General features: G+C 40.3%; 1 protein-coding gene across 1 annotated transcript in view; it reads right to left on the bottom strand.

Moving 5' to 3' along the window:
- Window positions 1–5,864: 5,864 nt before the first annotated feature.
- LOC101167330 (polycystic kidney disease protein 1-like 2) overlaps window positions 5,865–13,652 on the bottom strand; it is a gene marked incomplete at its 5' end in the record, with an annotated part of 36,436 nt that continues 28,648 nt past the window's right edge. Inside the window, 4 exons of the mRNA XM_023951186.1 lie at window positions 5,865–7,088; window positions 11,415–11,546; window positions 11,767–11,868; window positions 13,155–13,365. Of these exons, the coding sequence (XP_023806954.1) occupies window positions 6,951–7,088; window positions 11,415–11,546; window positions 11,767–11,868; window positions 13,155–13,365 (583 nt within the window). The remainder of the gene's footprint in view (window positions 7,089–11,414; window positions 11,547–11,766; window positions 11,869–13,154; window positions 13,366–13,652) is intronic.

Consider the following 13,652-nt stretch of genomic DNA (forward strand, 5'->3'; position numbering starts at 1 on the left):
CGCGGCACACCAGCATCCAAAAAAAAAAAAAAAAAAAAAGCAGAAATTCATGGTCTCTATTGATCGACAGCCCCCCCCCCCCCCCCCCCCGCAATCTCACATCTCACGTGCATTTTGTGATAATTGTGGCCAAAAAAGCAGGAAGTTGCGGCTGTTTTTTCTAAGAGATGAAATACAAGTTAAATTAGAAAATTTAGAAACTGTTTGTTTGTCCGTTGAGGTTTCTAGACATTTCACGCGCACTCATTGTGCGCTGGGACACTGGCCCTTTAAGCCAATGCATCATGGGAGATGTAGTGTGAAAACTGCCGAAAAAGGGCAGAAAGACTCGCGTCTGTGAGCTTCATTGTTTTGTTCACGGTCTGACACCGGACTCTGTGGAAAGCTACACCGCTAAAAACGAGCTTTAGCTGGTATCTTTGTTGGAACTGAGAGAATTTATGAGCAGAATTAAGAACAAGGAAGTAAGGACTTTTACCACTTCTGATTGGTCAGACTGCTGACATGTGATTAAGCCTTCAACAATGATTGGCGGAGACAGGTAAAGGGGCGGGACTTTCCCGCAAACCGCTATAGCTGCAGGTAAATACCGTCATTCTTATCAAAATGTCTTTAATAGAATCAAATAAACACAAAGAAAAAGTAATTTTAAGATCTTTTATATTCCTCACTACTCAGTGTTTTATCAGGGCCTGTTTGAATGAACAAAGAGCTGATTTCCTGGAGATGGAAAATGTTTTTAGATCAGTGAATGATTAATGAGGGTAATTTCCCACGGCACACTTGACCATCTCCCACGGCACGCTAGTGTGCCGCGGCACACTGGTTGAAAAACACTGATCTAAACCCACTAGATAGTGCTCTGAACCTTTTTTCTTCAATGATTTGTGATCTTCACTGGTGTCCATGGATTACATGGAATCCTCTCCACCTTTATCCACCTTTGTCATGGTAGGGAGAACACGTCAATGTAAGGGGGGGGGTCATCTAAGATAGCACAAGGGTTAAAGACTCAAAACATTGTGTTTTAAAAGTGAAACATCTGCACAGCTTTGGGAAATTTAGTATAAAATAGGTCCTCTAATTTTTTCTTCTTTTTATTTGAACCACCATCATATTAATGCGGGACAGCTAGTTGTCAAACTGAGTCACAAAGAGATGGAAGTGCCGCTAGAAGCGGCCATCATTCGGATGAAGGTCTGAATAATCTTATGAACCCAAACACGGAGGTGTGATTACCGATGTTTTCTGTAGAACTAAAATAATCAAATCGCATCTCTCATCATTCGTGTCTTCCATACATTGTAAATCAGATATAGAGTAGAGTCAATGCTTCCATGTAGTGATGAGGCTAAAAAAACAGTTGACTTTTGACAGTAGCTCCTCCCACACTTGTCTGGAGCATCACGTTTATAAACACATGTTTGCACACATGACAAGCAGTGAATTTATGCTTTGAATGAGAGAAAGTGGACGCAAATTTGACATATGAACCGTGATTTGGTGTCAACACAGCATTAAACTTAGCCAAAAACAATTTGGAACATATCTGTATGGCTGCAGCCTACTGCAGAGGAACTATAGACAACAACAAGTTAAAGAATAAATACATTTCCTTTAATAGCCAATCAGCTAAGCCATGAAAATTTGTTTTGGATGTCTTTAACTGAAAGAGAATCTGCCCTAATTTCACTGCAAAAATGCTGCTTTTTATTTGTCAAAGAAACTTTGTATCCCCAAAACACACTTCTGGGTATTTTTTTTACAATAGTGTTTTTCTGCAAGCAATCTAGCCACAGGGGTTGCAAGCCAGTTGCCTCTGTGCCGGTCCCAAGCCCGGATAAATAGAGAGGGTTGCGTCAGGAAGGGCATCCGGCGTAAAAATTGCCAAAATAACCATGCGAATCATCCACAACACTTTAGACATACCGGATCGGTCGAGGCCCGGGTTAACAACGACCGCCACCGATGCTGTTAACCTACAGGGTGTCGGTGGAAATTTGACTACTGTTGGTCGAAGAAAGAGGGGAGGCAGAAGGGCCCGTGGCCAGAGAGAGAAGGGAAAAGGCAGGAACATAGGTTTGAGAATAGGGACTCTTAACGTTGGCACAATGACAGGGAAAGGCAGAGAGCTGGCAGACATGATGGAGAGAAGGAAGGTAGATGTACTGTGTGTGCAGGAGACAAGGTGGAAGGGCAGCAAGGCACGTAGTATTGGAGGAGGATACAAACTGTTCTATCATGGTGTTGATAGGAAGAGAAACGGGGTAGGAGTGATTCTGAAGGGGGAGTTTGTAAACAGTGTTCTAGAGGTGAAAAGAGTCTCAGACAGGATGATGAGCTTAAAGTTAGAAATCGAAGGGGTGATGGTGAATGTAGTCAGTGGGTATGCGCCACAGGTTGGCTGTGAGTTAGAAGTGAAGGAGAGATTCTGGAGTGAGTTGGATGAGGTCATACAGAGTTTCCCCAGAGGAGAGAGAGTTGTTATTGGAGCAGACTTTAATGGGCATGTTGGTGAGGGCAATAGAGGTGATGAGGAGGTGATGGGCAGGTTTGGTGTGAAGGAAAGGAATCTGGAGGGACAGATGGTGGTGGACTTTGCGAAGAGGATGGAAATGGCTGTAGTCAACACTTACTTCCAGAAGAGAGAGGAACATAGAGTGACATACAGAAGTGGAGGTAGGAGTACCCAGGTGGACTACATCCTATGTAGACGAGGTCATTTGAGAGAGGTTATTGACTGCAAAGTGGTGGTAGGAGAGAGTGTAGCCAGACAGCACCGCATGGTGGTGTGTAAGATGACTCTGGAGGTCAGGAAGAAGAAGAGAGGGAAAACAGAAAAGAAGACCAAGTGGTGGAAGCTACAGAATGAAGAAACTTGTGAGGAATTTAGGCAGAAGTTGAGGCAGGTCCTGGGTGGTCAGGATGAGCTTCCAGAGGACTGGGAAACTACAGCAGAAATTATCAGGGAAACAGGTAGGAAGGTGCTAGGTGTGTCATCTGGAAAGAGGAAAGACGGTAAAGAGACTTGGTGGTGGAATGAAGAAGTACAGGAATGCGTCCAGAGGAAGAGGTTGGCTAAAAAGAAGTGGGATGTAGAAAGGACTGAGGAAGGTAGACAGGAGTACAAGGAAGCGCAGCGTAGAGTGAAGAGAGAGGTGGCAAAGGCCAAACAGAAGGCTTACGATGAGCTATATGACAGGTTAGACACAAAGGAAGGAGAGAAGGACTTGTACAGGCTAGCCAGACAGAGAGACAGAGATGGGAAGGACGTGCAACAGATAAGGGTGATTAAGGACAGAGATGGAAAGGTGCTAACAACCCAGGAGAGTGTACAGAAAAGATGGAAGGAGTATTTTGAGGAGCTGATGAACGTGGAAAATGACAGGGAAAGAAGGGAGGAAGATGTGGTTGTTGTGGAGCAGGAAGTAGCAGAGATTGGAAAGGATGAGGTTAGGAAGGCTCTGAAAAGGATGAAGAGCGGTAAGGCCGTTGGTCCTGATGACGTTCCTGTGGAGGTATGGAAGTGCTTAGGAGAGGCAGCAGTGGAATTTCTAACAAGGTTGTTCAATAGGATTTTAGAGAGTGAGAAGATGCCTGAGGAATGGAGGAGAAGCGTTCTGGTTCCGATCTTTAAGAACAAGGGTGACACGCAGAACTGCAGCAACTATAGAGGAATAAAGTTGATGAGCCACACAATGAAGCTGTGGGAAAGAGTAGTGGAAGCCAGGCTTAGGAAGAAGGTGGAGATTTGTGAGCAGCAGTATGGTTTCATGCCCCGTAAGAGCACCACTGATGCCATTTTGCTTTGAGAATGTTGATGGAAAAGTACAGAGAAGGTCAGAAGGAGCTGCATTGTGTGTTCGTAGATTTAGAGAAGGCGTATGACAGGGTGCTGAGGGAGGAGCTGTGGTACTGTATGAGGTCGTCTGGAGTGGCAGAGAAGTATGTCAGAGTAGTTCAGGACATGTATGAGAGAAGTATGACGGTGGTGAGATGTGCTGTAGGTCAGACAGAGGAGTTCAAGGTGGAGGTGGGACTACACCAAGGATCAGCTTTGAGTCCTTTTTTGTTTGCTATGCTGATGGACAGGCTGACAGATGAGGTAAGACAGGAATCTCCCTGGACAATGATGTTTGCGGATGACATTGTAATTTGCAGTGAGAGTAGAGAGCAGGTGGAGGAACAGCTAGAGAGGTGGAGGTTTGCTCTGGAAAGAAGAGGCATGAAGGTCAGTCGTAGTAAGACAGAATACATGTGTCTGAACGAGAGGGATCAAGGTAGAAGCGTTAGGTTACAGGGGGCTGAGGTGAAGAAGGTGCAGGAGTTTAAGTACTTGGGGTCAACAGTTCAGTGTGATGGGGAGTGTGGAAAAGAGGTGAAGAGGCGAGTGCAGGCAGGTTGGAGCGGTTGGAGGAAAGTGTCAGGAGTGTTGTGTGACAGAAGAGTGCCAGCAAGACTCAAAGGAAAGGTGTACAAGACAGTGGTGAGACCAGCTCTGCTCTATGGGTTAGAGACGGTAGCAGTGAGACAGAGACAAGAGGCTGAGATGGAGGTAGCGGAGATGAAGATGTTGAGGTTCTCCTTAGGAGTGACCAGGTTAGACAGGATAAGGAACGAGTACATCAGAGGGACGGCTCATGTTGCCTGTGTTAGCGACAAAGTCAGAGAAGCCAGACTGAGATGGTTTGGACATGTTCAGAGGAGGGATAGTGGATATATTGGTAGAAGGATGTTGGAGATGGAGCTGCCTGGCAGGAGGGCAAGAGGACGGCCAAAGAGGAGATACATGGATGTCTTAACAGAGGACATGAAGTTGGCTAATGTTAGGGTAGAAGATGTTCATGATAGAGTGAGGTGGAAAAGGATGATTCGCTGTGGCGACCCCTGATGGGAAAAGCCGAAAGAGAAAGAAGTGTTTGCATGATTGAATGAATGAAAGATTTCACACTAGTTGGTTTAAAGGCATAGGTATGCGTTCGTGAACACTATCTGTTTTGTGTGCATGTTGACATGTGGACATTTTTGCGGCTAGCAGGTGTGTTGATAATATTTGAGTGTGTGTGAACAGGCCCCGCCCTTTTTGTACTACATTTGAACCGTACCGTAACGATAAACAACCAGTAAACCTGTCTGCTCTATGCTGCTTCATGGTCTTACCCCCCTTCCCCTCCTATTATCACCCTCCTACCCCCCCCTCTCTCTAACGTCCCTCTCTCTTCTTCCCCTCTTTCCTTTTCCGTCCGGTCCAACACCAAAGATTTTCAAACATGATTGAAATTAATAAAGTTTGGCCTCAATTACAAAAGGGGTTTATTCAGACATACCTTTGGTTTGTCTGAAGATGAATAACCCCTCTTGTTAAAATAAAATATGTCCAACACAAGAGGCCCTCAGCTCTCATCTGTTTGCCTAGCTGTTGGACAGGACAAGTTAAAAAAAAAAAAAAAAAAAAAAAAAAAAAAGAAAGAAGTGTTTTTCTGCAAGCAGTAAAAAAAAATTGTAATAACATAGAAGACAGTAAGTCTCAACAGAGATCATAGTTGGACTGATTCACCGGTAAGCAACTTCAGATTGATTTTTAATTAAACTAGAAAATAGTGCAATTTGGTTACGATGGAACAGTTAGTTAAAAAAGATCCATTGGAGACGTGTGCCAACTTAGACAATGAGCTTTAGTTATCTAAAAAGGTTTAATGATTCCTCTGAGAGATCATAATTCTGACCACTTTTATTTTTCCTTTTCTTCTGCTTCCAACAGGTTCATCAATTAAAACAATTTAATTAATTTTGATGGAGACTTTTTACCAAAAAAAAAGAAATTTAAATAGAAATCAGTTCAGAAAGGAAAAACACTCTTCAGACCACTTTTTAAAGTTTATTCAAATGTACTTTGATGCATTTTAGAGAGAACTTGGTGATTTTGAGAAAGGAAGCAAAAAGTACCATCAGAGCTGTATATGTGTTTTCTAATTAAAGTGGAACATCTAAATCAGTAACAATGTAGAGAACTTCCTTTTGTATTGCCATTCACTACTTTGTCTCTGAGTAAAAGAAAAAGAACAGTCACAGTAGACATGAAGGAATAACATGCAACAGATCTTAGATACATCACCTTGGTGACTTTCAAACCCAATATTTATAAAGAATATGCTTTATATTAATTTACAGACAGTTCAATGAGTTTTGTCAAGGCACGCCAGTCAAATTAGTATTTTTATTCTACATACATGAGTGGCTAATAAAACAAAAAAACAAAAAAAGAGCTGAAGGTAGTCGTCAGAAAAAAGCAGAGCTAATATCAACTGAATAAGAAACCAAAAGAATGGAGAGGGAACAAAAACTAGGGTATTTTTTCCACTGACTTTCTCATCGCCTGCTGGCAGAGAAAATGTGTTGTACTAGCAGAATTACAGATTTAGTTTGTTGCGTCCAGCAAATCAGTAAACTTACCACAACAACTAATGGTAACCGGCGAGCACTGGCAAAAAACTGAGGACTATCGCATCAGCGGACTTTAGATCATGTTGCAAAAGATAAGAAACATGACCAATTTAGCCTCGCAGTTTTTGTATGGTTCTGGCTGGATTTGAAGGAGAAAAATTTAAGTTTGTGTAGGATTTAGATATGAACAAGAAGGTGAAAAAAATACAATTGTGTTCATTTCAGCTTGCAGTGTGAATAAAGCCTGACTGACAATAAGCTGTTCATCCAAGCATCAGGTGTGATGGTTCACTCAGAGCAAGTGTGAACAATAAACATCGTGATGCAAATACATGTATTGATGTATTGAATACATAGAGGCAAAATAACCTAAACAAAGACAGATCCTCACACGTTGTCTAAATAAATGAGCACAAAGATGCTATATAACTGCATAGAAATTTGAAGAAGTACATGCCAGAGCTCTATCTCTTGATGTTTCTGTCAGAGTTCTGACAAAAGTTCAGTTAATGGGACTTGGAGCTATCTGTAGTGTTATTAAGGGGCAAGCAGCTGCTGTCAGTCGCCGTGTCTTTATATCTGATGCCAAAGAGACTGAAGATGTTGCTCAGCAGGAGGTCAACAACCTCTTCTTCTTCTGAGGGCTGTGTAAAAAACAAAAGACAAAAGCAGCAACAATCAAATTCATTTTCAGATAACATGAGAGATGCTGAAGAGCGGCTCCTGAATACTAAGCAGGATTTATCTGCAGATCAAATATCTGCATTGATTTCAGCTCATACTTCTTTGCTTAGATTGAGATGCGCCACTTTGGGGCTTCAGTTTATTAACTGTAGTTAATTAGGACACACATTTCCTTTGTACCATAGCTTTTCGGGATGATTAAAAAAAAAAAAATCATGCACTGAATAAAGACAGGCTGTTAAACTCTGGTTCCAGACTGACACACTTTGCTTAAAGAGGACACACGGCAATCTACAACACCATTAAAACAAATTAATGATTAATGCCGGGTTGACTGAATGCACAATGTATCAATTAGAACTGATAATTAAAATTTATGCCATGACCCAACTCAGGAACTTTCTCCTGCCCCATGTGCATTGTCCTACCTTACCTTTATGCAAATGAGATGGCGCCTGTTTCTGTTTCTTGCTGTTCTGTTTTGTTGAAGAATGTCATCAGGGCAATTTAAAAAAAAGTATTCTGTGGGAAAGTAGGTCCTGTTTTTGAAGTGGTGATAAAACAGGCCTACTTGAAACCATATTTAAAGTCCCACTCCAATCATCTTTTGATCTATTTTCAAAGCCTAGTCTAACTGGGAATCCTTTGTAATTAGGATTGTGCCTTTTTTAGCCCAAATTTTTAAAAAGTGTCATTTTCTAGGACAGTTTTTGCAGTTGGCGCAGAGTAAGCCTGTGCTGGTTTTTCATCCTTCCCTTGTTTACACGCTTTCTCGCTAGCTTACAGCCCTCACACCCTCAACCTAACAACGCCAGTGCAACAAAAATGGCGAGCAATATTGGAGCTATCCAGCCATACACTTCTGAGCCAGATACCATCTCAGATGAGAAAAACAAAGACGTAAATGGATCTATTGGTCTGTATTTGGATGTATTGGAATAGAGTGGAGCAGGGATCTTGCGGCCCGCCGATTGTTGCTCAACGTAACCACTAAAGACTATTTTAAACTGCATTTTTTTTATCTGCTACTAATTCACCATGAATAAAGAAAACAGTTTTAATCTTAATTTTTTTTATGTGTACTGTATCATGAGAAATATGCTACAAGAGCATGTTAGAAACACCAAAAACATGATTTTCACTGAATTAGGTCTTTAAAACCATTTTGGCCAGGATGCACAGATTATTCATTTTAATAGACATCTTTGTAGTTTATTGGTCAAAAATGTGTGACATTTTACCTAACCTAAGATATGTCTGAGTTCACTTACTAATCCCTAATCCTTCAAAACACTAGTGTAACCCTTGTGCTATTCAGGCACTTTATCATTGGGAGTTGGGTCATCTAGACCCACTAGACAGTGCTCTGAACCTTTTTTCTTCAATGATTTGTGATCTTCACTGGTGTCCATGGATTACATGAAATCCTCTCCACCTTCATCCACCTTTGTCATGGTAAGGAGAGCACGTCAATGCAAGGGTGGGGTCATCTAAGATAGCACAAGGGGTATATAATGCTGAAAAATCCAGTGTTCTGCATTTTATTGCAATTTGGTAGGGATTTAGAGTAGTTAAAATTAACTCCCAGGCCTCAGACCCCTACTGGTCTGTGTGTCACTTGATACCAGGACAAAAAAAAAAACATCCATACAGTAATTTGAATAATTTTTGTTATCGTTTCTGATTCTGAATTAATTTTTATTTGGGAAAAGTACCATACCATCCACCACATCCGTCTATGACTTACTCTTGACGCATGTGTAGTCGTTTGCCTCTTCAAGTTTTTTCCATTAGCACATGAACGTGTGCAGCAGTTTGGTTTTTATAATTCTGAGCGAACTAAAGGACTGAGTGTGAGGACATGTGCATGTGGTCGTTAGTTTTGTTTGTCTCTCTTTGAAGCTGATGGATGACTTTCTAGATGACAGTTTTAAGGCAAGACTCCAGTTTGCTCCTCCACATTTCAAAAAATGAAAGGATTGGGGGCAGAAATGAATCGATGGAAGGATGATTGAACAATTACGGCTAATTCTAAAGCCTCTCTGTTCGACTCAGGCAAATCCTCAAGAGACGGAACTGGAGCACATCTTAACAACAGATGGCAGGCTCTGGATTTATTTTTGGGTAGGACAGTCAATGTTCTAGATATTGAACTTTTGACTCTTCCATCCATGAAGACTACACTGTTCATAATAATTATCTGGTGGGCTGAATGTGCCATTACTGGCTGAGCTTTTTTGCCAAGAAGCAAACAAAATAACTGAGTACATGGCATGGTTTTATTTTTTTCTTCACCTCTTCCTGCAAAACTTTCCCATTTGTGTTTGCTAATTTATTCAATTTAAGTCCAACCCCCAGTTTTTAAAAACACAACAACTAGATTTTTTTTTCCAGTTATAACTCCTATTTAAAGAATCTGAATTTTTGGCAAGCTGGTCCCTATGAAGTCAATTTATTGTTACTGCAAGACAGCCCCATGCCTCTCTTTAATGAGAAGGGTTAGGTCTGCAAATTAACACCATCTGCAGCAGCCTGCTGTTTATGGACAAACATATTAAAACTGCCATGGGCTTTCATATCAATCAATTCAACGAATTTAATTTGTATGGAATTTTAGATACCAGAACTTCTACCAACTGATGACACATTTCATTTGATAGTTTGCGCCATGTTCCCTCACCTAGTACAGGTGTGACTTTTTGAAGCCAAACCAGTTTCTTGTTTCATAAAAATAATGGTGATAATTTTTGATGTCACTGTTTTTGGTGAAATTCAATGGATGGTTAAACAGTTTTGCTTTGTTTTTGATGGTTGTATTCAATGTATTCATTAAACATTTGACTTTTAATTTGAAGTGGCAAAAAGCTCAATCTCTAGACTGATTTTACTTTGAAATTTGCCAAAGAAACAGTTGGACCCCCCAACGTCTTCACACCCCAATTGAAGCACCAATAATAAGGACAGTCTTAGACTAATAAAACTCGTTAGAACGAGTGTACGAGTGAATGAGAGCCAAAAATAAGCCATAAATTATAGAGGTAGTAGTATGGCATAAAATCATTGTATTTTATTTTTTTATCGATCAAATGTCATCTAAGAAAAACAAACTCTATACAAAGGCATCTTAGTATGAGGGATGCAAGAGTTTGATGGCATTTTATCCCATTACCAGATCCTCCAGGATGACCTAAAATATATATTTTTATGTTCTAAGAAAGCAAATGTTTCTGATTTTGACAGATCACTCGTCCAATACACACAGCATGGGATGCCATATTAATGTCACAGCAGGTTGGTCCATCTCATTAGAGACATTATGTTTGCTGACATGGCAATAAATGGAGGTATAAAAAAATAATTGTGGAAATTAATTATTTACTCACTGTTCACTTTTTTTTTTTGTCATTAATGTTTTCAAATATGAACAGTCTACAGGTTAAATGTAGTGTTTTTCTGCAGCTTTGCTGTATAACTTTCTCCATTACTTCCCCAAATGGCTTTATTTTTGGACTTACTTCAGGAGAAGACTAAAAAACGGTACACGTCAGGAAGTTGTAGACATAGAGACACAAAGGGGTGAGGGGTGTGAGTGTGTGTAAAATAACACCCAGCTGTTTGACTCATCAATCAGCTCGTGAGCCCAAACATTTTAACACTGTTTGGCCCTTTCAGTTTTCTTTTCACAAAACTTCTGTTATGTTCTGGGTCAAATTGACCCATTTAACAACTCAAAACAATCAAAAAAGAAATACTTAAAATCAACATTTGAAATAAAAATGTATTTAGTCTTTTTGTAAACCTGTTATATGTGTTTATGCTGCAAAGCTACTGTTTGGGTCAGGTTGACCCGGCAGTCAAAGTAAAAGTTAAAAAGACTCAGATCAAACACATAATGCATCTCTGTCTCGTACACATATAGGCGGATGTGTGCTGACGCTCAATTAACCTCATTAAAACATGATCTGTGATCAGTGAAACACATCGCTAAAGTAAATATTGTTAGTAAAGGAGTTAAGAATAACATATAAACAGAGTTTTTGTGACTTTTTTTTTTTAATCTTATGACTCGTTTTTTTTTTTTATAACTAAATATGGCCCGGGTCAAATCTGCCCAGGAATATCAGTGCAGCTTCTAAACTAACATCAAAAGAGAGTTAAAGGTTACTGCATTTCTAAGCTTCAGCTTTTGCACTGTGAATAAAAAAAAAAATGTTTGGATTTTTTTTTTTTTTTTAAGAAAAAGTAGAAGAATGGAGCCCGCTCTAAATGACTGACATGAACATTACCTTGTGGTTTAACTGCTCCGTTTTCAGCGCCACAAGAACCAAGGAGATGAGAAGGTTAAGCAACACAAATGTCATGAAGACGATGCAGGAACCGACGAGTAATCCACCAAGCACCGGGTCATCATTCAAAACCTGGAAGAAAATACTAACATTCAGTCATCAGAATGATGTCAAACATTTGCCTAAATGTGTGAATAAAGCTGTACTGCCAATTTTTTGTGCAAATATACTGCTAAAGTGAGTCAGCCGTAAGTTAAGACAAAATTAAGTTAAGATACACATATCTCATTTGTCTGTGGTGTTCACATACAATCTCAGTGTGGCACAAATTCTCCAGCCTGTGAGCACTCACCTCATCATAGTTGAAGATGCCTGCCTGCAAACTGATGACGGTCAGAAGAGAGTCTGTGAAGGTCTTATAGGATGAAAGCTTCCAGCCGTAAATCAAGTTGCTCTGAAAAGATGATGACCACTGCATGAGCTGTGATCTTTCAGAATTAAACTTTCTTCAATTTGGTGATATTACAACAAGAGAACTGAAACTGCTTTGATCATGCATATCTAAAAGCAGAGGGAAACTTGACCTAAAAGATCCTGAATTGATGGCTGGAGAGCTAAGCTGCTGCAGAAAGTCTTCTCCAGCACATCCCAGAGAATTTATTCAGGTCCGGACTCTGGGGGGGCCAATCCATGAGGGGAAAAAGGATCTCATATACTCTCTGAGCCGCTCATTCAATGTCTGAGCCTACTGAACCATCCTGATATCTTGAAAAATGGCGTGATGAAATCATTTCATGAAAGAATTAGTATGTTTAGGTAGTCGCCTCATCCCAACAGCACTGATTCAAACCGCTTCATCCACATTTCTCAGCTTGGACTTGTATATGGTTATTTCTTTTTTTTATTATATTGTGACTTTTTATCTATTTATTTGTCTCATTGGCTGTCATTATTTAAAAGTTTTTTTTTTCTGACCATAGATTCTCCTTAATAAATTTCTCTACAGGTTTATAACTTTTTAGACTTTGATTTCTTTCTCTCGTTGCTTTGCCCCGCCCTCGTAATTTCTGGCCAATGACTAAAGAGCTTTAGTCTTGGGGTTTTGTTTCCAAAGATTCAGTTTGAAACACAAATGTCCGGTTGAAGGCAGTCTGAATACAGACCAAGCGCAAGCTTCAGGACTCGATCCGGACCAACAGACTTTTTCATCAGAATACACCCTAAAAGTAATTTGTCAGCTTAGTTTTTTCCTTTTTTGCAATTTGCCTGCCTTAGCTACGCAATGATTGATACTTAAACTAAACTATCTCCCATTCCTTTCGCTCTAAAGGAAACTAATGAGACTTGGGAGGAAGAAATGAAGAACCTGGGCTGACATCTTTAAATTTTTAACACATCCTTAATAGCTTTTCAGTCTGCTGTAAAGCAGCTTCTGTATTGAAATAGGCGTGTATGATTGGAAATGTTCAAGCAAGAATTATTATTGCTTATACAGTATGCATTCAAATAAGTTGCAATCAAATCTAAATAGGATTTTTTTTAACTTATCTTTAAGTAAAGACTCTAAACCTGAAGGCACATTACCATAACATTCCTCCATGGAGTTTGGTTGTTTTTAATAGCATCTTAATGTTAGCTCACAGCGCTGCAGGGATATTTGTATTATCTCAGAGAACCTGGCTCGTGAAACTCACTAGGAAAAAGCTTTTATTTGTAATGGGTGAAGCTCCAAATACTCACCGTGATGGAGTACGCCACAAACAAGACCCCAAAAATGAGAAGAAAACCGGAGATGTCGTTCCAGGCTCGCTGCAGGGCGGCTGTGATCAGGTTCATCTTGGGGTTCAGTCTGAGCAGGTGCCAACATTTGACCGTGGCAAGGAGGACCAGGAACGCGATGAGATACTGCAGCTGCAGGTCGGCTGTGGCCGTGTCATAGAAACTGGCAAATCTAGACGCACAACCAAGATGTCTTCAAATTGATTAGTAAATTATACGAAAGGGACAATAGAGCAAAAGAAGCATTAAAGTCCCACTCCAGTCATTGATCAACAGTAAAAGAATTACCAGTGGTCTTTTGATGATTATGCCGATTTTATCCCAAATCAAAAAAGCCCTTGTTGTTTTCGAGGACTCAGTTTCTGCAGAACGGCAGAAATTTATTTGAAATTCAACTTTGAGTTTTAGACAGAAGGGTGGGCATGAACTAAGCCTGACCTGAATTCCCATCATCCATTT

This window comes from Oryzias latipes, chromosome 21 (assembly GCF_002234675.1).
Source record: "Oryzias latipes chromosome 21, ASM223467v1".
Lineage (NCBI taxonomy): Eukaryota > Metazoa > Chordata > Actinopteri > Beloniformes > Adrianichthyidae > Oryzias > Oryzias latipes.